Raw genomic sequence first — 27,500 nt, forward strand, 5'->3', positions numbered from 1 at the left:
AGAATGAACAAATGATAGAATGAACAATGGATCAAATTAACGATAGAACAAAAGATAGAAAGAATGATAGAACAATTGATAGAATGAATAAACAAACAATAGAATAAACAAACAAAAAATAGAACAAACAAATGAACAACGATACAATGAACAAACGACAGAACAAACGATAGTACGAATGAGCGATAAAACGAATAACAGAATGACTGATAGATAGAACGATAGTGCAAACGAATGATAGAACGAACAAAAGAACAAACGAACAAACGATACAACGAATGAATGATGAAAGAAACAAACAATAGAAAGAACAAACAATACAACAAATAAACAATAGAACAAATGAACAATAGAATGAATGATATAACAAACAATAGAACGAACAAACAATAGAACAAATAAACAATGGAAGAAATGAACGATAGAACAAATGAACAATAGAATTAATGATATAACAAACAATAGAACAAATGATAGAAGGAACAATAGAACAAATAACAGACAGAACAAACGATAGATAGAACGATAGAATGAACCAACGAACAATCAATAGATCATAAGACAGACGGACAGACAGATAGATAGACGGACCTATAGATAGAACAATAAGGTAGGTAGGTAGGTAGGTGGATGGATGGATGGATGGATGGATGGATGGTGTTGGGAGTAGTTAGCTACAAGTGACTCATCTACTAGCTTAACAGATAGATAGATAGATAGATAGATAGATAGATAGATAGATAGATAGATAGATAGATAGATAGATAGATAGATAGATAGATAGATAGATAGATAGATAGATAGATAGATAGATAGATAGATAGATAGATAGATAGATAGATAGATAGATAGATAGATAGATAGATAGATAGATAGATTAAAACAGTTTGAAAAAGGATAGATAGATAGATAGATAGATAGATAGATAGATAGATAGATAGATAGATAGATAGATAGATAGATAGATAGATAGATAGATAGATAGATAGATAGATAGATAGATAGATAGATAGATAGATAGATAGATAGATAGATAGATAGATAGATAGATAGATAGATAGATAGATAGATAGATAGATAGATAGATAGATAGATAGATAGATAGATAGATAGATAGATAGATAGATAGATAGATAGATAGATAGATAGATAGATAGATAGATAGATAGATAGATAGATAGATAGATAGATAGATAGATAGATAGATAGATAGATAGATAGATAGATAGATAGATATGCACCTCCACATCTGCCACCTTCATCCGAGTCCCTTCCTTTCCCACAAATATATCGTCGATGTCCACCAGGATGAAGCGCTCCAGGGACAGAGATAGTCTTTTAGAGGTCAGGAAGGAGACGGCATCCACAAACACCAGCTTGTGTATCCAGAAGGAGAGGTTGTGTCCGAATAAGACCCTCTGGATGCCGTCGTGGAGCCCCAGATCCTGGAGCACAGTGGTGTGCAGACGAGAGTCCACTGAACGAGCTCTCGCCAGCACAACCGGCTCATAGCTGGAGTGGTTGGACTGGAAGACGGTCCAGTCATCCCCGGGAAGAGGACCACTGACCTGATAAAAATATAAAATAGAAAACCTATTAAAATTTCACAGGATGGCTATCTAATAATTTTATATATAAAGTGGTCCTCTTCTGCGACACAGTGGCTCAGTGGTTAGCCCTGTCACCTCACTGCAAAAAAGTCACTGGTTCGAGTTCCAGCTGGGTCAGTTGGCATTTCTGTGTGGTGCTCCGGTTTCCCCCACAGTCCAAACACATGCTCTATAGGTGAATTGAATAAACTAAATTGACCATAGTGTATGTGTGTGTATGTGTGTGTGTGTGTGTGTGTGTGTGTGTGGGATAATGAGAGTGTATGGGTGTTTCCCAGTACTGGGTTGCAGCTGGAAGGGCTGTGTAAATCATATGCTGGAATAGTTGGCAGTTCATTCCGCTGTGGTGACCCTTGATGTATAAAGGGACTAAGCTGAAAGAAAATGAATGAATGAATGAATGAATGAATGAATGAATGAATGAGTAGTCCTTTTCTTGGAGATATAAAACATTAACCCTCTTAATGTTTCCAAAAGGGATTTTTAATAGAGCAAGGATATTTTTCCACAATATTTCCTATTATATTTTTAAGGTCAATGACATTGCTATTTAGAAAATTTCGAACTATACAGCAAAATGCTGAATAAATAAGCTTTATATTGATATTTTCTTTGTTATTATGAACAATATTTGGCTGAAATACAACTATTTGGATATCAGGAATCAGAGGAAAACTAAATATTAAGAAAATCTACATTTAAGTTGTCTAAATGAAGAACCAATGCTAGTTACTAATATATTCTGATATATTTACAGCAGGAAATATATTTAGGAAATATACTTATAGATTATGATCTTTGCTTAATATTCTAATGAAATTTTGTCATTAATTAAAAAAAAACAATCTTGACTAAAACAAAAAAATAAAATAAAATAAAATAAAATAAAACAAAAACATAAGACTACAATAGTTTTTGTAGTACATGATCACAAATATTAAGTTATGATTGTTGAATTAACTAAATGAATTGCAAAAAAATAAAATAAAATACATTTTTACCCAGGAAAATAAAATAAAATAAAATAAAATAAAATAAAATAAAATAAAATAAAATAAAAATTTCCCAGGCAAATAAAAAAATAAAATAAAATAAAATAAAATAAAATAAAATAAAATAAAATAAAATAAAATAAAATAAAATAAAATAAAATAAAATAAAAAAATAAAATACAATAAAATAAAAATTTCCCAGGCAAATAAAAAAATAAAATAAAATAAAATAAAATAAAATAAAATAAAATAAAATAAAATAAAATAAAATAAAATAAAATAAAATAAAATAAAATTTTACCCAGGCAAATAAAATAAAATAAAATAAAATAGATTTTTACCCAGGCAAATAAAATAAAATAAAATAAAATAAAATAAAATAAAATAAAATAAAATAAAATAAAATAAAATAAAATAAAATAAAATAAAATAAAATAAAATAAAATAAAATAAAATAAAATAAAAATTTCCCAGGCAAAAAAAATTTAATAAAATAAAATAAAATAAAATAAAATAAAACATAAGACTAGTTTTTGTAGTACAGGATCACAAGTATTAAGTTATGATTGTTGTTGATAAATAAATTAAATAGAATAAAACAACAAATAAATAAATAAAAAAGTGATTGAGACAGTAAAATGCTGGATCAGACTCATCTGCTGTGCTGACCTGCTGTGCTCGTGTGATGTGCAGTAATGGGGATTTGGGGTTGACGCTGCAGTCCTTCAGGCCCAGGTTGGAGCGCAGGAACAGAGGGAAGCCTTTCAGCTGCGCGCTCGACAGACTGTTCTCGTTGGCCTGGCCACAGACAGGAAGTGACATCAGACAAAATGACAAACACACAAGAGATTTCATTCAGAAAAAAAAACACTGCAGTGTAGAGATGCACAACAGTTCTGCTGGGCCTTTATTGGTAATATAGTCATTGAAAAAAAAATTATAATTAATATCCCAACTGCACTCGTGCTATTTACAACAAAACAAAATTCCTTTGATTTATACAGAATATACAAACACATCTACAGTATATAGAGCAAGAGAAAAACAAAATCTAACATCAATGACTTGATTCCTTACATAACAGAGACATACTATATATATATATATATATATATATATATATATATATATATATATATATATATATATATATATATATATATATATATATATATATATATATATATTGGGGATGTTCCTTGTTGATGTTTGCATCCAATTACATTTACAGAAGTGATTTTATGCACAATGAAGACACTAAATACAAGAAAAAACCTCATCAAGATTGCGCCGTGGATGGCCGCTTCGGTGTGGGGCTCTCCAGTGTTTGCACTGTTTTTGTTAGCAGATACAACAACCTGGAGCTGAACACGCTCAAAACAGTGGAGATGATAGTGGACTTCAGGAGAAACCCCCCTGCACTCCCCCCACTCACCATCATGAACAGCACTGTGGCTGCAGTAGAGTCATTCAGGTTCCTGGGCACCACCATCTCTCAGGATCTGAAGTGGGACATTCACATAGACTCTATTGTGAAGAAAGCCCAGCAGAGACTGTACTTCCTTCGTCAGCTGAGGAAGTTCAACCTGCCACAGGAGCTACTCGTACAGTTCTACTCAGCTGTCATCCAATCCATCCTCTGCACTTCAATCACCGTCTGGTTCGGCTCAGCTGCCAAAACCGACCTCCGTAGACTACAGATAGTTCGGACTGCTGAACGAATCACTGGCACAACCCTTCCTACACTTCAAGAACTGTACTCTTCCAGAGTGAGTAAAAGGGCTCGCAAAATCACTCTGGACGCCTCACACCCAGCACACTACCTGTTTGAACTGCTACCGTCTGGTCGGCGCTTCAAAGCACCAAGCACAAAAACAGCCAGACACAGGAAAAGTTTCTTTCCTCAGGCTGTCTACCTTATGAACAGTTAAATATTCCCCTACTGTGCAATAAATATGTGCAATACTTTCTCATACGCACTTGTACACAGCACCTTATATCAATATACAATGCAATACTTTCCTTATTCGCACTTGTACACAGCACCTTATAACCTGTATATTTATAACAATCTGTACATACAACTCAACATCCAGGTTTCTTCACTAACCGCATCTGTTTAATGTTCATCATTTTTTATTATTATTATTTTATTTTTTCAGATTATTTTGTGTTGTCACTTGTCACTTTATGTACACTGGAAGCTTCTGAAGCCAAAACAAATTCCTTGTGTGTGTGAAGCACACTTGGCAATAAAACTGATTCTGATTCTTATACATCTCTCTATTTTATTGTTTTAAATAACACTTCTCAAATTAAAATAACAGATTATAGAATAATAGAATATGGCAAAACTCATTGTTTAATGATCCAGAATGGGAATTTATGTTTAAAGGGTCACAAAACACATTTTTTGAGCTGTTGACAGTTATATATGTGTCCCACGCTGCTATAAACGCTATTAGGACACATATATTTCACAAAAAAAGTGAAAATTGGTTGTTTTTGCGTTACTTCGAGCAAATTCGTTCTTCCGGTTTGAAACGAATTATTGAAGCGGCGTCACGGCGATCAGATTGTGGAGAGTGGACGTCTGTACCTGCGAGTGTATTGTGACGTCTTTGAGTGTGCAGCATTAATTCATGAGAAAGACATGGTTTAAACCAATCAGCGCGCTCTATTGTGTATGTGGTGCAACTTCGGTAATATGCATGATAGCTTCGAAGACCTGTTACAGGTTTCAGAAGGCAGAGAGATGCCACGTTGTGTTGCCAAAACAAGTAGAAGAAAAAGAATTGTTTGGAGACATGGGTCGTCAGTGTTGCGTTTTTAAATGTGCTGCAATGAAGGTTTTGTTTTCATTTCCGCGCTATGAGAGCGCAGCTGGACTCACATCTGGATTACATTGACACGCCACAGAAATACATTTGCATGGATAATTTTTTACCCGAGAGCTTTTTGCATCTGGAAATGGTGAAATCCATATTTGCTGCTCATCTACTTTTAAATATGACACGGCTCCAGTTGGTGTTGATTGTCCTGTCTCTACAGATTTGGTAAGTAAGCGATCAGTAGTCTTTGTTTGTTTTTCAGATGGCAAAGTTAGTTCGTATCGTCAGCTCTACTCTTTCAGTTTTTAAAGACATACTTTAGTCAAAATTATTTAGTTACTAAGTTTACAGTATGTTAATATCACGACAATATTATAGACCGAAAGATCCGCTATAAATGCTGCTCTCCGAGTGTAAACATGTAAACACCTTAATCAAACTTTTACCGTCGTGTAGAATTTTCGCCGCATTTTGTGACAGGATAATATACACACACGGCTTTCTGACGCTACCTACCGAGTGCATCTAAGTTACCAAGAAATGTGGAGGTTTTTTTTCCCATACGGCATGCGGTATCAAACATTCCATTAAAACTAGACTCTTCCAGCAGTTCCTCGTATGCAATATCTGGTTTGTCACGGGGGGCATGCATAAACTGTTCCTGAATGAAAGTGAAAGTGCCAGACTGCAATTAAAGTCGACAAATTAATGAATTGGCAAATAATTCGATTGCTGTTGTCCATGTAAACACAGTCACTGTCTTTCTCCCCTGCGTCTGTGTGTTTGTTTTGCCTCTGTGAAAATCAGCGCATGCCCAAACGGAAACTCCCATTTTTATGCAAAACCTTCCCTCTTTCCCTCCCCCGACACTCCCACCTAAACAGAGCTAGACACACCCACTTTCCTGACTTTTTCCAAACTAGAGGTGTGAAAACCCCCTGTTGAAACAGGGGGGTTTCGTGGCCCTGATGTTTAAATAAACATATAAAAATCATAATTTAAAATATATATTTGCTTCCTAAGAATATTTAAATACTATGGAGCCAGATCAGTGGCAAAAAATAATACATTTACAAAAAAAAAATTCATACATGCACAGCACAATTGTAAATTCAAAACAATTCATGAATACAACACACAACTCGTCAATTCGCAAGTAAATATTTTCGACAAATGTGCAATTTTGATTCGTGTTTTGTATTTACGAATTGTATTTGTGTGTTTACGAATTGTGTTTTGAACTTACAGTATGTATTGAGTTTTGTAATTGTGTTGTGGATGTATGAATTATATTTTGTAAACGTATTATTTTTGAGACTTATCTGACTCCATAATTCTCACCTTAAAGAAGCCGATAATTCCTACTCCGAACTCGATGCAGTATCTGTCCAGCAGCTCCCTGTTCCAGGCGTCCATGTTCACATACTTCAGGATGTTTTCGTACACGATGAGAATAAAGCGTCCCCTCCGTCCCTCCATCAAAGTAGGCATGTCTCCTTTTCCCGGCGAAATCTCTGTCCGATACCGAAACCGTGCCGACTCCAGGATGGCCACGATCTCCTGTCCCAGATGGGAATACTGGCTCTCCACGAACACCAGCACCACTGGATCCGTCCGCGAGCCATCGGAGGAAAACGTCCCGCCCACAAAGGGGAGGGTTCGAGAAGAGGTCATGTAGAGGTCACCGGAAGCATGTCCTGCTGTGGCTGACGGTTCAAGCTCTCGCTTGACGGAATACAGGAAATATGAGGAGAGGAAAACGCTGAGGACGCAGAGGAGGAAGAGGAAGAGGAAGCTGGTCTGTAGCGGCACCTGGCGAACGAGACGGCGCAGGCGGAAAACGCAGAGCATCACACTAATAAATTAATAATCAAACGGCTATTAGGAAAACTGAAGATTAAGCTACATGTTGACGATACAGGAATGTTTCTGTGCATTTATGTGACCATCGCTGAAGCGGAGAGGAGATACGGCGCTCTGAATTTGATTGGACGTCCCTGCTGTCTGTCATGCGACTGGTTCCACCCACTTGCTCACTTTGACTCTGGTCTTTGGTCACAGGTAGCTGACAGGGGCGGGGTCTGCTGTGATTGACAGGTAATCATTACGATGGTTTCCCAGTGGAGATCTGAAACATCATAAATATGAAGAGTCAGGAAAAAGTGTTTACATGGAAAAATCAAAAATAGTGTTGCAAAATATGAAACTATTTTTAATTAAGGGTCAACAGTTAATCTTAAAAAGTTTTTAAAAACACAATTATGGTTCATTTGATTTTGTAAATTTGCTATTTAACTGCAGCTTCACACTGTACAGTTGTACTGTAAAAATAAGTCAAATTATTAAATATTATTATTGTCGGATTTTCTTATTCTACAGTAAATTACAGTAATATTTTGTATTTAGTTTAATTATAACAACAGCATAATGTAATCAGGAAAAATTGTGTTGTGAACTATGGAGCTATTTTTAATTTAGGCTGAACAAAACATACCACAATTATGGTTTAATTGATTAGCAAATCTGCTGTTTAATTACAGCAGTGCACTGAAGAGTTGTACTGTAAAAATAAATACAATTATTAAATTATTATTGTAAGATATTTTTTATTCTACAGTAAATTAAAGCAATATTGTGTATTTAGTTTATAACAACATTTAGTCTAATTATATAATTCTATCTAATATAATTATATTAAAGTATAATAAACTATCTGATGTTGTTATATTATCATTACTATTATTATTGCTATTATCATTATTAGTTTATAGTAGTATATAGTTATATTTAGTAATAATAGTAATAATATGTTTAGTATATATTAATAATTCCACCAACAACCCATTATTATAACAACAACAACAACAATTATTATTTTATTATTATTATTATCATCATTAATATTATTATTGTTGTTATTATTATCCATTTTATATTAAATTGAAATTATATTACAAGTGTTAATATTTGTTTTTTAAATATTTATACTACTTCCACTAATAATAACAACAACAACAACAACAACAACAACAAAAATAAAAATTTAAATATTGATTAAAAAGAATAAAAATATTATACAGTGAAATTATAATATTTACTATCTTGTTCAAAATTTCAACTATTAATACTCTTAATAATGATAACATTCAAATAATAATCTTACAACAAACTAATGTTCTTACTGTTACATATAATCAAAAAATAATAAAGAAATAAACAAACAGTTTTCCTCTCCGTTAGCTGAACAACAGAGCATAAAATTATTTTCAAACAATAGTTATTCGTTACACAGTATTTCAGTATTCATTACAGTATTTTATATCTAAAATACATTCTCTGTAAATTGCAGCATTCGATGGCCAGATTTTTGTGTGTAACAATAACACTACACATTACTACTACAGCATGACAAAAATGAACGACTTCCGTTCCGTTTATAATGCCAAATTGATTACCAATAAACCAAACAGACAAGCAGAAAAACAACAAGCATTTTTGTGTCATCAGTTTCTATACTGCCAGTGGAGAAATCAAAGGTGTGTGTGTGTATGTGTGAGTAGAGGAAAGAAACACACACACACATGCACGCATATCACAGTCAGATCATTGGCTCTGTAAATTCAGAAACACACAGCAGGACAGAAGCGTCTCTGAATCCGCAGGTCGCCTCTCACAGCGTCTCACAAACAATTTGGGCTGAATTTGCATAGATTTCACACCGTCTTTGGACATGATTCAAGAGAGCCATGAGATTGTGTCCTGATACTCTATGGAAGTAAAAACGCATCAGAATCATGCACTAATTCAGAGGTTTATTATGGAGCCAGATCAGTCTCAAAAATGATACATTTACAAAATATAATTTATACACCTAAAACCAAATTCACATTTACAAAATCCAACAGGTTCGTTCAAAACATGATTCGTAAATACATAAATCCCCATTTGCAATTTCAAAACACAGTTCGTGAATACACAAATCCAACTCGTAATTTCAAAACGCAGTTCGTAAATACATAAATACGATTTGTAATTTTAAAACGCAGTTCGAAAATACACAAATCCAACTCGTAATTTCAAAACACAGTTCGAAAATACACAAATCCAATTCGCAAGTTCAAAATCCAATTTGCAAATTCAAAACACGTTTAAAAATACACAAATCCAATTTGCAAATTCAAAACACGATTAAAAAAATACACAAATCCAATTCGCAAATTCAAAACGCGATTCGTAAATACACAAATCCAATTCGGAATTTCAAAACGCAGTTCGTAAATACATAAATACGATTTGTAATTTCAAAACGCAGTTCGAAAATACACAAATCCAACTCGTAATTTCAAAACGCAGTTCGAAAATACACAAATCCAATTCGCAAGTTCAAAATCCAATTTGCAAATTCAAAACACGTTTAAAAATACACAAATCCAAATTGCACATTCAAAACATGATTAAAAAAATATACAAATCCAATTTGCAAATTCAAAACATGATTAAAAAAAATACACAAATCCAATTCGCAAATTCAAAACACGATTCGTAAATACACAAAACCAATTCAGAATTTCAAACGCAGTTCTTAAATACACAAATCCAATTCGCAAATTCAAAACACGATTCGTAAATACACAAATCCAATTTGCAAGTTCAAAATCCAATTAGCAAATACACAAATCCAACTCGTAATTTAAAAACACAGTTCGTAAATACACAAATCTGATTCGTAATTTCAAAACGCAGTTCGTAAATACATAAATCTGATTCGTAATTTCAAAACGCAGTTCGTAAATACATAAATCTGATTCGTAAGTTCAAAATCCAATTTGCAAATTCAAAACACGATTCAAAAATACACACGTACGATTAGCAAATTCAAAACACGATTCGCAAATACACAAATCCAATTTGTGAATTCAAAACACAATTTATAAATACACAAATCCAATTCGCAAATTCAAAACATCATTAAAAATACACAAATCTAATTCGCAAATTCAAAACATGATTCAAAAATACATTAATTTTATTCATGAATTCAAAACACAATTTTTAAATACACAAATCCAATTTGTAATTTAAAAACACGATTCGTAAATACACAAATTCAATTCATAAATTCAAAACAATTAAAAAATATGCAAATCCAATTCATAAATTACGGTACAAAAACCAAACAGCCATTACAATTTAATATTTCAATCTACTAAAATGGTCCATTAAAAAAATCCCTTCCCTAAACTTCTGTTACTGTAAGTTTTCATCATTAAAAGTTGTTGAAGCAGAGAACAATGTCTAAAATAAACTGAAAACAACCATCAATCACAAACTATAGGAATCTGTTAATTGACGTCTACTTTTGGACAGTGTAAATTACATAGGCAAATTAGGATTTTTGTCACATACAAGAAACAAGCACACACACACAGAGAGATTGGATGAGAGCAGAAGTGTTTGTTCTCATTTTGCTGAACTCACAGAACTGCGCTGGCTCTTTGATGTGAGTGTTTGAGAGTCATTGTTGGAGCCTCTGGCAGCAGAAAGCGTTTGATATATGAGTGCAGCAACAAAAGCAGTGCTGGGACTCTGGAACGGGTCGGCCCATTGTGAGAGGAGGCCGGCCGAACCCTCGGGGTCACCAGGAATCCTCAGGCAGTCCCTCAATGACACTAACAAACGATGCTGCGCAGCAACCGCTCCCTCTTCATAGAAATGCTGTGAGAGAATGAGACGCTCAGCCGGCCCACATTCAGGCGCTGCGGGATTCTGACTAAACCTGAGCAGAAAACTGAACACTGCAGAGGAGGAGGAACTCCTGATGAGAACTCTGATACTCACAATGTAAATTATAGATCTTGATTAAAATTTTAAGACTGTGAATGAGAATTCTACATTAACTTCAAGGACTGGAGACAAGTCTATATATATATATATATATATATATATATATATATATATATATATATATATATATATATATACATATATATACATACACATATATATATACACATATATATATACACATATATATATACACACACATATATATACACACACATATATATACACACACACATATATACACACACACATATATATATATATATATATATATATATATATATATATATATATATATATATATATATATACACACACACATATATCTATATATATATATATATATTTAAAAAAAAAAAAAAAAAAAAAAAAAAATATATATATATATATATATATATATATATATTAGGGTTGTCAAATGATTAAAAAATTAACGTATTTAATCACTCTTTTTTTGTAATTAATCATGATTAATCAAGAAACGCCGTATTTATTAAAGAAATAAAAACATAGGCATTTAAGTGCCATTTGAATTTCAAAACAATCAATGCCAATAACAAACAAAAATGATTTCCATGTTGGATTCTAAGTGGACTACAAACACACACACAGACAGCGCAAGCAGTACAGCGGACCCGGTGAGTGAGGGATCCCTTCAGATTCATCAACATGTACGATCGTGTTCATCAAATTTGCTTAAACCAAGCGTTCTAAAGTATGGCTGTATTTTACAAGCAAGGATTCTGACACAGCAACGTGAAGCAGACGCTTTACAAAAGTTGCGTGTAGGGGGGAAACATGTCAAACTTTTGAAATGTGAGGGCTTATGAAAGTAGCTTAAAGGCAGAGAATAGGGCTGTCTTCGACAGCTTACGACTTCATCTGCCACTTACACTACAGTACATTTACATGGACACCAATACTCCGCTTTTATGATTAAGCTAATACTGATTAAGAGTCTATCATGTAAGCAGCGATTTTTGATTACCTTAAAGGATCACGCGAGTCCCGAAATGTGGAGGTTTTTCTTTCCATTTGCCATGAGGTAACAAATTCCATTAAAACATCCTGAATGAAAATATGCTGAATGAGAGTGAACTGCTGAACTGCAGTTAAAGTCTAAAAACTAAAAATGAAACTCTGGAGGAAACGCAGGATAGCCTGGTAATGCGACATTAATTACGTTATACTGAAACTTTCCTTCTAAAGGAACACAACAGGAAATAAAAAATAAACTGCAACTGCTTTATTTGCGTTATTTTTTATAATATTTAAATATTTATTAATATGTTAAATATTTAAAATTAATCACATGCGTTAATGCGCTAATTTTGACAGCCCTAATGTATATATATATGTATTACATACATACATACATACATACATACATACACACACACACACACACATATATATATATATATATATATATATATATATATATATATATATTTATTTATTTATACAACAGTTCTGTCTGCTTCTCCAATCTGATTGGCTGATAGCCATGTGATATTCTGCAATAGCAGCACTCGTACAGCCTCGTCACCCTTCTGTATTACTCTGCCTACATAGAGTGACAGCAGATCAATAGACAAATATTGACAAATATTGCAGCTGTTGGACAACATAATGTACTTTTGAGGCTTTTTTAGGTGAGAATGTAGTTGTTTAGATTGCAACTATGCAGTTTATTTACAAGGATAGTGCCTATTTTAAATATTTATAATTTCCGAGATATAGCGTATTGGCATCCATCAGCCTGTCATACTGAGCAGAGCAAAGATGGTTGACTTTCCGCCACAAGATGGCAACAGGGACCGCATAATAAGCCCTTAGAGGAGAATAACTCCGTTTGTCATTTCAAAGTACAGCTGATCAAATCATTATAAAACAGGTAAGTGACATTCTATGTAGATCTCTCTCTTTTGTACAGTATGTTGTCGTGCTGTATTTATACCATAGTAATATGGTAGTATTTGCTTTGCTTTGGTTTTTTCTGATTTAATTATTGTGATCTCCCGATTGCAACAGAGAAATACTAGGAAATCTCTGTAGACTGATGGCATTTCATGTTGTTCAGCCTTATAATCTTAAAATGTGAGCAAAATCACCTGTTTTGTATCACTTTAGACATTACGCTAGAGAATCATTCAAATACTAGCTCTTAAGGGACGTTTGTGAACTGGCAACGGTTTCTGCTGTTCTGACGTCAGCTGCAGATATAATGAATGGTGGAAGAAAGTAGCTCTTAAAAAAGGGGTTTTGAGACTCATGTTTGATTTTCCTTTTTATGTACACGATTATTCCCTTGAACTGTTGTAAAAACGTTATATCACACTAGTAGCATATATATGGGCAATATCACACGAGTAGCAGTGCGATATGGCTGTATATCTTCACTAGTGGGACACTAAGGCACTCAGCCTGTGGCCTCGAGCTAATGCAAGCCTCCCACCAGTGCTGATATACAGCCATATCGCACTGCTACTCGTGTGATATTGCCCATATATATGTACTACATATATACAGTTGAAGTCAGAATTATTCAGAAATATTCCTGCTAAAATTGAATTCTTTTATATTTTTCCCCAATTTCTGTTTAACGGAGAGAAGATTTCTAAACATAATAGTTTTAATAACTCATTTCTAATAACTGATTTCTTTTATCTTTGCCATGATGACAGTGAATAATATTTGACTAGATATTTTTCAAGATACTAGTTTGAACGGAATACAAGTGAATTTACCCATGCTGGTTGCACTTGGCCCAAAAACGCAAACTGAAAACTTTTTGAAATAATTATTTATTATTACGTATACAGCATATGTTTTAACCCTAACCCTAACCCTTCCAGAACAAACTTACATTGACACACATACACTACAGCCAATTTAGCTTAATCAATTCACCTACAGCGCATGTGTTTGGACTGTAGGGGAAATCGGAGCACCTGGAGAAAACCCACGCTGACATGGGGAGAACATGCAAACTCCACATAGAAAAGCCAACTGACAAACCCAGGGCTCGAACCAGTGACCTTCTTGCAGTGAGGCGATCGTGCTACCCACTGCGCCACCGTGCTGCCAATGTGTGTGTCATATATGTTGCATACATGGCATTTATTTTAGATATGTGGAATCCAAATATAAGTAACATGGTGGCTCAGTGGTTAGCACTATCACCTCACAGCAAGAAGGTCACTGGTTCGAGTCCCAGCTGGGCTAGTTGGCATTTCTGTGTGGATTTTGCAAGCTCTGAAATCCAAATATGAACTTGCATGTCATATACCTGTATGTAATTTGCATATAACGCCATATATCTGATTTCTTTATGGGACAGATGCATGACAGATTGAATGACATTTATATCAGCTCCTTCAGCAACATCCAGTTCCTTCCCTGTATATATTCAGCACTCAGACAGCAATTTTCATGCAGCAAAATTAACCCCGAACACAGCAGAATTGATACAGCAGTTCCTTAAAGCTGAAAACAAGGAAAATAGCAACCCAGAGTCCTAATAAAACCTAATTTGTGCTTCAGTCACTGCTCTTCTCTGTTCTCAAACATGCTTAATCCTTTCCTTTTATACAGTGATTTATAAGTAACTCATATCCTTCCTCATGACCTGATTCTGGGAACACCATTCTGACTGTGACAGGTTCATCACTTTAAAGCCTTTTATGATGAAGTCTGAAGTGTATAAAAGACTGAACCCAAGAGGACGAGGTCATCAGACATCAGCAGGGAAACACAATCACCACTGACAGATCCATGATGAGAAAATTAACAGCAACACCTCAGGCCATGTACAACACACCTCACACACGAACCATCGACCCTCATTAAACACACACACTGGGTTATTTCATTGGATGTGTTACAGGAACAAACAGCGCAGACACCCTGGAGACGCAGATGAGAGACCTGAAGGGCAGAACGGCCGCTCATTTATCACGTTTTGGCAGCTTTGGGGTTTGAGGGTTTGCTCTGAACACAAAAGAGAGCGAGAGAGGAATCGTTGAGGGCAGCGTTTAGCAGCAATCGCAATCAAGACTTCAATCGCAATCAAAACTGAGAGACAAAGTCGATAATCACTTCAGTTGCTTTGAGAAGGTGTTATTCCTGGTGCATGGGCTGGAGTTTGATTCTTACCGTAATATATTTAGTTCTTATTACAGTCATGCAAGCTAGGGCTAGAAAAATATGGAGCTTAAAACATGCCAAAACAATCTGAATTTGAATTGTGTTCATTTGAATTATTAAAAGTTGTAATTTAATAAAACTGAATATTACATGCCATTAAAAATTGTAGAATTTGGGCATTTGAACTTCTTAACTTGAATTTTGGGGTGGCATGGTGGCTCAGTGGTTAGCACTGTCGCCTCACAGCAAGAAGGTCGCTGGTTCCTGTCCCGGCTGGGCCAATTGACATTTCTGTGTGGAGTTCATGTTCTCCCCGTGTTGGCGTGGGTTTCCTCTGGGTGCCGAGTTTTTATTTCAGGCCACATTCTTTTAATCAACACTTTATTTAAACAGCTGAGACCAATAGAATTTAAAGAAGAGATGTTTTAATCCAGTTTTCACAGGTTTAACAATAGTAAGGTCATAATTAATTGGTCAAATTTGGATAAACAACCTATGCTTAGTACATAATGGAATGTAGCACTTCTCAGTGTTTAACGTACAAATGTCCCTTGCTATAACGCAGTTCAGGTTTTGTGGCCTCACCGTTTCGCAGATTTTTTTCAGGAAATTTGACAAGCTTTTTTTTTCTACAGCGTTTTGTGTTCTGCGTCCTGATTGGATATAGACCACTGTCAATCAATTTCCTTTGTGCCGTGTCTCCTGTACAGTACAGAATGCGTTCAGCTTGCCAAATTTACCAAGATGTCCTCGCCAACTATGAAGCGAACCTTGTACCGCCCACTAAGGTAGCGCCCATGCTACTGTGATGGTTGTGTTTAGGGTATGGGGAGGTGTAGGCGATCGTCAACTACATAGTGGAACTTGTACCGCACACTAAGGTAGCGTCCATGCTACTGTGACGATTAAGTTTAGGGTAGGGGGAGGTGTGGGCGATCGTCAACTACATAGTGGAACTTGTACTGCCCACTAAGGTAGCGTCCATGCTACTGTGACGGTTGGTGCTTAGTATGGGGGGAGGTGAAGGTGATCAGCAACTACGCAGTGGACCTTGTACTGCCCACTAAGGTAGCGTCCATACTACTGTGACGGTTGAGTTTAGGGTAGGGGGAGGTGTAGGCGATCGTCAACTACATAGTGGAACTTGTACCGCCAACTAAGGTAGCATCCATGCTACTGTGATGGTTGAGTTTAGGGTAGGGGGAGGTGTAGGCAATCGCCAACTACATAGTGGAACTTGTACCGCACACTAAGGTAGCGTCCATGCTACTGTAACGGTTAGGTTTAGGGTAGGGGGAGGTGTAGGCGATCGTCAACTACATAGTGGAACTTGTACCGCCAACTAAGGTAGCATCCATGCTACTGTGACGGTTGAGTTTAGGGTAGGGGAAGGTGTAGGCGATCGTCAACTACATAGTGGAACTTGTACCGCCAACTAAGGTAGCATCCATGCTACTGTGATGGTTGAGTTTAGGGTAGGCGGAGGTGTAGGCAATCGCCAACTACATAGTGGAACTTGTACCGCACACTAAGGTAGCGCCCATGCTACTGTAACGGTTGGGTTTAGAGTAGGGGGAGGTGTAGGTGATCAGCAACTACGTAGTGGACCTTGTACCACCCACTAAGGTAGCGCCCATGCTACTGTGACGGTTGGGTTTAGGGTAGGGGGAGGTGTAGGCGATCGTCAACTATGTAGCGGACCTGGTCAACTACGTCATCAAGCTGCAGGTTGCAGCGAGGACAGTCTCAAATTTACATAAATCTTCGACCGCTAGCAGTGTGACTCTGACATGCTGTACTGTGTGTTTGCATGTTTTCTCCCCACAATATCGACAAACAATTTTGCACCGCTAAAGGCACCCAAAAGGCAGAGGAAGATGCTAATCATCACACAATAAGTTAAGGAAGGTAAAAGTTACGTGCCAATGAAGATGGTTTTGATCTTTGGTTTCATTCTATAATACTGGACTTATTTTTCTACGAAGGGTTGAACTTTGAGAATGTTTAAACAAGAGAGAAACGTGTGAAAATGGTAATGCCTGTCTGAGAAAAGTGTATAAAGTGTGTAGTGAGGGGTGTTACAGCCATTAAATGTCTATAATAATAGTAAAAAATAAAGCTGACTACTTCGCAGATTTCGCTTATGGTGGGTTATTTTGAGAACGTAACTCCCGCGAATAACGAGGGACCACTGTACTGCATATAAACGATTGCGATAATAATAGTTGTTCACTATATTGCACAATCATATTTAAACATTCACTAATGAAAAACATTTATTTCTTTTTAATCTTTCCATTTATTCAACTCAGGTTTACTTGTATAGTGCTTTTCGCATTAATTATTGTTTCAAAGCAGCATTACAAAAGGTGCACATTATTCCATTACAATCAAATCATGTATTGATCATGTTTCAAGCTTTACAGTAGCAGAGTAGCCTTGAAAAACTGTAAGAGTACTGACTTCCTGAGTAGAGCACCAAAAATGTCATATAAGATTCAAGAACATGTTAAAAGATAAACTCTCGCTTTAGATATCAGGATGGTGTCTGATGCTGCAGCGGGACACACCGGTCAGATTTTCAGACTGTGGTAATTGCTCGGTCGTGAAACTCGGTCATTATTCAGGGAATAGTGAAGGGAAAGTCACTAATGAGTCCAGGGATGGCGAACACAGCCTGCAGATGGAGTCTGATCCCAGAGCAGACAGACAAAAACAAACTGAGCCATAAATCATTCAGCAGCTGTCAGGACAGATGACAATCACACACCTCAATCAGACCTGCAGTCAGAGGAGCATTCAGATCATATAGTGCATTTAAGACACAGATGATCTGAAGGTAAAGTGGGAAGAATTATTTTTGATTGAAAGTATGGTCTAATATTAAATCTAACCCACTGTTCACAGGCTAAACTAAATTATATATACATTATTTATATGATTATGAGGCCAAATAAAATCATCAAATGCATTTATCATCACACAATAAACCTGGCAATTAAGTCTCTAGAGATGCACCGATTGCAATTCTATAGGCGATTCCTATTTTTTGCTAAATGTGAACTGCCAATACTGAAATTTTTTCTCTAAGAACTATAATTATAACTAATAATAACAATAAGTCAGCACCAATACCCTAGTGGTTACGTGTGCCAACATATAATGTAGCACTGTGGTGCTCACAGTGACCCGAGTTCGATTCCCAGCTCGAGGTCCTCTCCCTGCTCCCAATGCTTTCCTGTCTGTAACCTTCACCATCACTTTCAACACCATGCCTGGCAGGTTATCTAGAGATAGATAGCCGCCGGGCATGGTGTAGATAAATTTTGGTAACCCGACTGAAACAAATGATTTTGCGAGCCCTGCATATTTATCTCGTGATGACCTATTTATTAGTTGTTGTCTTATTAGCTTGCTGACCTGTTTCAGCATGTCGAATCGGTGTCGACCATTAGCTGAAAAAGAGTGCTCTGATTGGTTATTCAGCAATAAATTAGAGTGCGAGTGTGATGTAGTGATGTAGCAAGTAAACATTTCAAGTCAAGAAGGAACACAAAGAGAACACAGTTGGGTTTCATCGCATTAGTTGTCTGGCGTCGGTTTCGTGTGTACACTGTAAAAAATGCGGGGTTCCACACAATTCATTCACGTTGTTCCGATACAAATGAAGTTAAAGGTCCCATGAAATAAAAATGAAGTTTTTTAGATATTAGTATCAGTTTTGTTAGTTTTAAGGATATCTATAAGCTAGTGTGGCTCCAAAACAGCATCAAAATTCGTGTTTAGAAGATATAAACATGTAAGGCTTGTAGTTTGTCTCTTCCGTCTGAATGGATCAATGTTTTTTTTCACCATACTTCAATTTATCATCAAATCGTGACCAATCAAATGCTCTCTGACCTCTTGATGCCTCGCCCCCTTCAAGACGCTTCTCATTTGATGCGTTTGAGCCATAGACTGTAAAATATATGGACGGAGCATCCGTGACGTCACCCATAGGTTTCTGAACACTGCAAAAGAAGCTACAAGTAGGCGCGGCCAACCGTCGCCATTTTGTTCGCGCATCATCGCACCCACGGCGGGATACCAAACAAGGCCAAAGAGGCGGAGAGTGGGCGGAGCTACCGACGCCTGCTGGCACTTTGCTTAGACCTGGCAGACAGACTTTACTTTGGGAGAAACGCTTGATACTTTATTACCTGCGACTCGTTTGTGTTCTGACCTCATGTGCTTGGCTGTACACTATATCAATAAAGTGTTTAGACTATTAAAACACTGTAGTAATACATTGAGCCACTAAACATTGTTCTTATGACGTTTTTCTACAGGAGGAAAACACAAATTACTTCCAAACACTTCAAATATAGTCTGTGTTAGTAAATGCAGGACTATTGATGAACTCCAGCATAACACTGTATGACAACGCTTCATATGACTGTTTTATAGTCTACAGCTAATCAATCTGTCACAATCTGGAGTGCTTTACGGGTCTAAAGAAAAATATTAATGATAAATGATCTTAAATAAAACAAATACATTTATAGAGATGGTATACAAGTATATAACTTTACTCACATGGGAAACGGAGGCCACGTGAATGGTTTGTAAGCACAATTAAGTGCACACAGCATCCCATATCATGTGATAATTGTAAGAAATAAGTCCAAAAGGCAGCTGACTGTGTAAAGCCACATAAAACAGAACAAAAATACGATGAATATGCCGAGATTAGTGGCTAATCTGCCGGATTCAGCTGAGGTGAAGTGACGGCGACCAGCGAGACCTAGCTGTCACTCAAGTGGCCACGCCCTTAATTATGCAAACTTAATATAACCTAAAATAAAGGAAATGGATGAGTTATAAAAAAATTCACCCCCCTCACAGTTGTCATGGAGGGTAATAATAGCTATATGAACCAAAATCGTTCTTTGTACCAGGCTGTAAACACCTTTTTTTCTGCTGTAAAGTTGGCCATTCTAACAGTGGGCTCAATTGCCACTTGCTCTATTATGGAGCCAGGACTAGCGGAATTTTGATGAATTACAGTTTCAGTTACTTCCGTATTGGCTTCCCGAGAGAGAGCGGGAGGTTGCCGCTTGGTTTGAGCTCAATCGCTCTTACAGGCGATGATAAAGCAAAACACTATTGGCTGTTTTTTTAAAAGGGGAGGAGCTACTCTGTCCTGCGCTCTCTTCATGTTCCAGTTGACATTACGTCAAACATCGAATAAAAATGCACATTTCAAAGCACTTCACAGGACCTTTCACAAACCAAATTTGTTTAGGTTTCCTCCCAAAAATCTTCAGAATTGTGTTGTTTAAGCTCGTTTTAAATAAGTTTTAACGAGCAGCAAAAAAAAAATTTTTTTGAGTGTACCAAGCTTAATGTACAATGACAATAAGTTCTTTCTTACAGCGCCCCACTGGTCAGACACAAATATTGCAGGTCTTTACACACTCAAAAAAATAACATTTGCTGTTATTTCAAAATAATTATTAAATTGAGCTGAAACAACACTATAATTGAGTTTTTTTGGGGGGGACAACTTTTACACTGCCTGACAAAAGTCTTGTGATCTATCCCAGGTGCAGGAGCAACAAATAATAACTTGACTTCTAGTTGATCATTTGGAAAAATGGCAGAAGGTCGATTTTTCCGCTGATTCATCATTTGAACTGCATCCCAATCATCACAAATACTGCAGAAGACCTACTGGAACCTGCATGGAGCTAAGATTCTCACAAAATCTGTCAAGTTTGGTTAAAAGGAAAGGAAAAATCATGGTTTTGGGGTTACATTCAATATGGGGCATGTGAGAGATCTGCAGAGTGGATGTCAACATCAACAGCCTGAGATATCAAGACATTTGTGCTGCCCATTACATTACAAACCACAGGAGAGGGCAAATTCTTCAGCAGGATAGCGCTCCTTCTCATACTTCAGCCTCCACATCAAAGTTCCTCAAAGCAAAGAAGGTGCTCCAGGATTGGCCAGCCCAGTCACCAGAGATGAACATTATTGAGCATGTCTGGGGTAAAATGAAGGGGGAGGCATTGAAGATGAATCCAAAGAATCTTGATGAACTCTGGGAGTCCTGCAGGAACGCTTTCTTTGCCATTCCAGATGACTTTATTAATAAGTGATTTGAGTCATTGCAGAGATGTATGGATGCAGTCCTCCAAGCTCATGATGAAGTCAGACACAATATTCATTCTGTTTCCACTGCAGCATGACTTCATATTCTATACTGGACATTATTTCTGTTAAGCAAAGTCAGACCTTACTGTCCTAACTAAATAATTATATATCAAGGCATGATCATATTTTATTTTGGTCAAATAAGCGTAATCTAGAGGCCTTTGACTTTCATATAAGCCACTGTTAATACCAAATGATCAACTAGAAATCAAGTTATTATTTGTTGTTCCTAAAACTTGGATCGGCGACAAGACTTTTGTCAGGTAGTGTTTGTTCAATAAACTTAAATTTGTAAACTTAATTCCTTCATGTTGTCCCAGCACAAATCGATTTGTATGGAACCCAGCATTTTTACACAGTGCAGTCAGGTCAACCAAGATCAACAGTATATACACTGCACTCACATACTGTACATGCATGCGTTTTTATCTATGCAATTAAACAGCCACCCAAGAAATCAGTCAATCTCTCCTCAAAAGTCGAACCCTTAACGAAGAGTATAAGGGCCATTAAAGCCAGAGCTGCAATGTAATGACCGGAGCAGAGACGAGCTGTTTAATATGAGATAATGAGTCCCGCTGAGACGAAGGAATGCTTAATCACACGTGCTGACTGTAAATGATTGATTTCACCCTCGTTACCAGCAGAAGCGCTGCGTTTGAGCTGAACAACAGCTTCGTAGACATAATTAGGTGCTGAAAACCGAATCGCCGAGATGCAAAAATGACCTAGAAGTGAAAACCCCACACCATTACTGAACAAAACACACTCACCACCGCAAAACACAAGGGCGCAATTTACCACAGGTCAAATGAACATGCTGGATGGAGAGAGAAGGTGTTGTAATATTGCTCATCTATTATTCAAAGAGCTCAATTATACATGGAAGTCGACAAGAGCAACTACAAACAAACTCCAACCACTGCAAACGCTTCAGAGACTTTCATTATGGGGGAATTGTGGGTACATTTTCCATCTTTCTAGATAAACCTATTCGTTTTCACAAACTTGAATAAACAAGTTTTGAATAACCACTAATTAAATCAATATTAATGTTTATATGTGTATTTAGGGACATTTTGTCTTGAAAATATTATCTTAAAAAGACTTATTTGTAAGTCACTTTGGATAAAAGCGTCTGCTAAATGACTAAATGGCTAAATGACTAAATGTAATGTAAATGTACTTATGTTTGACTTTCTCTGCCTATGAAATGATATACTTAGCTTCAGCTATCATGAAAGTATTAGCTCTAATTGTAATCTTTTTTGTGTGAAAAAGTCAAGTACACACAGATACACTCACAAAAGCACACCACACTCACTGAAACATTAAATAAGTATTAAATGAAAGCTCAACAATGATTGCAAATGCTTTAGGAGCAGAAAAACAAAGAATATATGTTGATTTACACTACATTGACATTAACTAATTGCTGACTTAATTCAAGAATATATTTAAAGATTATTTCTTGTTGTAGACATCAGGATGGGTCACACCAGTCAGATTTTCTGACTGTGGCAACTGCTAGATCGTGAAACTCTGTTAGTATTCAGGGAATAGAGAAGGGAAAGTCACTAATGAGTGCAGGGATGAAGAACACAGCCTGCAGATGGAGTTTTTCAAGCATGTCCGATCATCTTGATGAAAGTAACTTCCTTTTTGGTTAGAAAACCAGATTTTTTCTGCAAAATATATTTTTCAAAACACACAATCAACTACTCTGAATTTATTTATACAGAACTGTTGAACTGCAAGTAAATTACGCAACATAGGCTCATTCTGAATACGTAGCCCTATATATGTTTCTGGAGACTGTGAATTATGTAGCCAGAAGTACGTATGGCTGTATTTAATTTTTTAAGTGAATGCTATGGGGCGGTGTGACGCCGTTCCTTTTTTACGGTTACCAGCTGACCTTTGTATGGACAGCTTTCCCACTGTAACCAGTTTGTCCTGTTAGATCACCATGTACGTCGGCGAACTTGAGACGCAGAGAGTAGTTGACCATGACGAAGGGGTTTGAGTCCGGTGAAGAACAGTTCCAGAAAGTGGGTAAGACAAAAACAGAATCCCAAAAATTTAATAAACAAGTAAATAACAGGGTGAGAATGTGGTAAAATCTGAAAATGTGGTAAAAATCAGACGAGGGCTTTTCTTTTTCTGGATTGCTTTTGAAATTTGTTGGTTGGGTTTAGGGAAGTGGGTGGGCGGGTCAATCAATAAAATTGGTTGGGTTTAGGGAAGGAGGAGGGTGGGTCAGTCGATCGGTCAGTCAGTCAGTCAGTCAAACTGTCAGTTAACAGCAGCCTCTGGTGGGTTTACACGAGAACAGAAGGCGCGAATGGCACTTGCGACACAAATTTGAGATCTCAAAAAGCGTACACAGCGGCCTCTCATGAATTTGCGAAAACAAAAACTGCAAAAAAAAAACCTACCCCCGGGACATATTTCGCAGTGTCCAGAAATGTATATAGAGGTACGTTTTCAGAATGAGCCTGGGATAAATTTATAAGTAATTGTAGTAAAATTACCAAAAATAAATAAATAAAAATAATCCCTTACTTAAAGAGCACCTATAGTAAAAAATCTACTTTTCAAGCTGTTTGGACAGACATATGTGCATGTATGGTGTATAGACCATCATATTGGGGTGATATAAGCACACCCAGTGCTTTTTTTTCAATTTAACAACATAAAAAACGGTGGACCAATTGGAGCGGTTTTCAAATCGACCGCAACTTTATGTAGCAGTGCGGTCCCCCCGCCCACCAATATTGATTGACAGGCGCGTCATCATATCCTCAGTTTGTTGATTCACGTCCGCCATTTTCAGCGTGAGTCGAAGCGATATCACTAAAGGAACACCCTAGCTCTATTTTTAGATGCAAGGCTCATTGGGCTCAACACAAGATCAATATTCTCCACATTATCACTCTAATCGGAATTATTGGTTGTATCTTTAGGTAGGTTTGCAAACATGTGTACTTCTCATTGAGTCTACCTTATACTTCAGCCGTTTGCATTTCTCGCGATCCCAGAAGCTCCCTGTGATCTTAACTAGCATGCGTTTTAGAATTCTAAACATCGGTTTCTATCAGGGTACACTCAAGTCGACGGCTGGGCGCCGCGGACCGCTGCAGAAACCTATGTTTAGAATTCAAAAATGCGTGGCGCGACGATTCGGGACACTTCATGTCTCTGCCGCGCCACAGAGTGTGTCTGGTGTGCCGTGTCGCGGCTTCGAGCGGCGCATCCGGTGCCTCAGTCAAAGTTAATTCAGTGTGCGTGGTTATTAGTTTCTGTGTAGAAGCTCGGCACTTGAAACTACCACACAGTTGGCTGTAAAACTGTACAAAGACACACATGATTTTGTACTCTCTGCTTGGTCTGTGTCCGAGTCGTACATGTACAACAAGCAACACACCCCTAAATCAGCGACCTGTGGACACGCCCCCAACATGACACTTTTTAACACATTATAATAAACAAATCTGAATTGTGTTTTAAACTGAACCTAAACTGGCACACTCAGAAGAACCATAATATTAATATTAAATCATAAAAAAGAGGTCAACTATGTGCCCTTTAACTTATTAAGTGACTTATTGTCAGGAATAAGTAGTTTAATTACAGTAACATGTAACCCAATCCTGAGAGAGACATAGAAATTGTGAAGAAGCTAGAGGACCAGGATTGTAAACCAATATGTTAGATGTCTCTGGTCTGTGCTGTATTCATATTCTAGGCAAACTGCAGGAATATGAGGTTGTTTTTGTGTCTTGAGTTTTTAAGTGGACAAATCTTTCCAATGCAATACACACTAACAGAACAATCACACCAGTTTGTTTAATTCAAACCAAACCTCTAAAGCAAATTTAAGAGAGAAATCTGGGACAAAGCTGATATTTCATAAAACAAAGCAGATCCAACTTTCGTTTTCTAGCAATCTTTCATTCTTTTGCGATCTCAATGAGGTTAAAATATTGTAAATAAACGAAAACTGTTTGTCGTATGTTTTACTACTTGTCTTTCCACTTCAAAAACTCCCTGTCAATGTTAGTTTTCAAATTTACAAGCGTTTCCGGAGTTAAAAAATGTCTTAAAGTAAACTCTGCACTAAAGTTTTATCCATGTATCACCAATAAAAGCTCGAGGCTCATGCTGATATTTACTGCAGCTCAGCAGGAGCGATGAACCTCTTTAAATCACAGCAGAGGTGTGTGTTTCACGGGCTCGTGCGTAACGAGATCGGCTCACACACACTGACTCTGACCCCTCACCTAAATATAAAAGCTCCTAACGGGTCAGATGATGTAACACGACCCCAAAAACGCCAGTGTGGTCTGACACCTCTGAGAGCAGGACCAACATACATACACACACACAGTCTCGGGGAAAAAGACCTGCAGAAATATTCAAACACTGCAGAGGAGACACATTTTGACCCAATTTATTTTCACGTATGAGCCATTCAAACCTAATTGTATCAAGATCTCCTGTAGGGCTGTGCAATATGACAATATTCAGTAGAAGGCTAAATAATTCGCCCTACTGTGAATTTTTTTTTTCAGAACAAGGGATTTTTCACAGTATTTCCTATAAGCAGAATAGAAGTTAAATAAAACATCAAGGTTAAACATAAATTACTGTTGATATTTTACGTAAATAATTGTACTCTATATTATACCCTTTTTCATTTTTTAAAATTTATATATTTTTTTATTATTATTTTTATTCATTGATTTTTTTTACTGTTGTTATTTTTATTATTATTATTTTTATTCAATAATTTTTTTTACTGTTGATATTTTTTATAATTTTTTTCATTGAATTTTTTTTACTGTTGTTATTTTTTTATTATAATTTTTATTCATTGAATTTTTTTTACTGTTGTTATTTTTTTATTATAATTTTTATTCATTGAATTTTTTCACTGTTGTTATTTTTTTATTATTATTTTTATTCATTGAATTTTTTTTTACTGTTGTTATTTTTTTATTATTATTTTTATTCATTGATTTTTTTTTACTGTTGTTATTTTTTTATTATAATTTTTATTCATTGAATTTTTTTACTGTTGTTATTTTTTTATTATAATTTTTATTCATTGAATTTTTTTACTGTTGTTATTTTTTTATTATTATTTTTATTCATTGAATTTTTTTTTACTGTTGTTATTTTTTTATTATTATTTTTATTCATTGATTTTTTTTTACTGTTGTTATTTTTTTATTATTATTTTTATTCAATGAATTTTTTTTACTGTTGTTATTTTTTTATTATTTACTTTCATAATTTATTATTAAGTTTTGTATGTTGTTCTGGAATTGTTTTGTCTTAATGTGATGTTCAAATGTTTAAATGTCTTGTTTTAATGTTGAGGAAAACCCAATAAAAAATTGAAATAAACAAAAAAGTATTTCCTATAATATTTTTTCTTCTACAGAAAGTCTTATTTGGTTTATTTTGTCTAGAATAAAAGCAGTTTTAATTTTTTAAAGCCATTTTCAGGTTAATATTTATAGCCCCCTAAACATTCTTTTAATAATTAGATTGTCTACAGAACAATGTAGACACTTTAAGCTGAATGCTAGTACCTTGAAAAATACCTATAGTCAACTATTATACTGTCATCATGGCAAAGATAAAAGAAATCAGTTATTAGAAATGATGTTGTTTATAAATGTGTTGCAAAAATCTTCTTTCCGTTAAACAGAAATTAGGGAACAAAAAATATACAGGGGGTTAATAATTCAGGAGGGCTAATAATTCTGACTTTAACTATATATTGCATGAATAATATAAAAAACTTTCATACCATTTATGCCATGGTGCCACAAAATACACTGTTTAGCTTTTGTAATACTCTTTCA

At 35.9% G+C, this 27,500-nt stretch overlaps 1 protein-coding gene across 1 annotated transcript in view; it reads right to left on the reverse strand.

The window, feature by feature from the left end:
• ndst1a (N-deacetylase/N-sulfotransferase (heparan glucosaminyl) 1a) overlaps nt 1-27,500 on the reverse strand; it is a 63,090-nt gene that overhangs the window by 24,478 nt on the left and 11,112 nt on the right. The window contains 3 exon segments of the mRNA XM_056471920.1: nt 1,242-1,568; nt 3,272-3,400; nt 6,775-7,561. Of these exon segments, the coding sequence (XP_056327895.1) occupies nt 1,242-1,568; nt 3,272-3,400; nt 6,775-7,284 (966 nt within the window). The 5' untranslated portion in view covers nt 7,285-7,561.

Source organism: Danio aesculapii, chromosome 14 (assembly GCF_903798145.1).
Source record: "Danio aesculapii chromosome 14, fDanAes4.1, whole genome shotgun sequence".
In the NCBI taxonomy this organism is placed as follows: domain Eukaryota; kingdom Metazoa; phylum Chordata; class Actinopteri; order Cypriniformes; family Danionidae; genus Danio; species Danio aesculapii.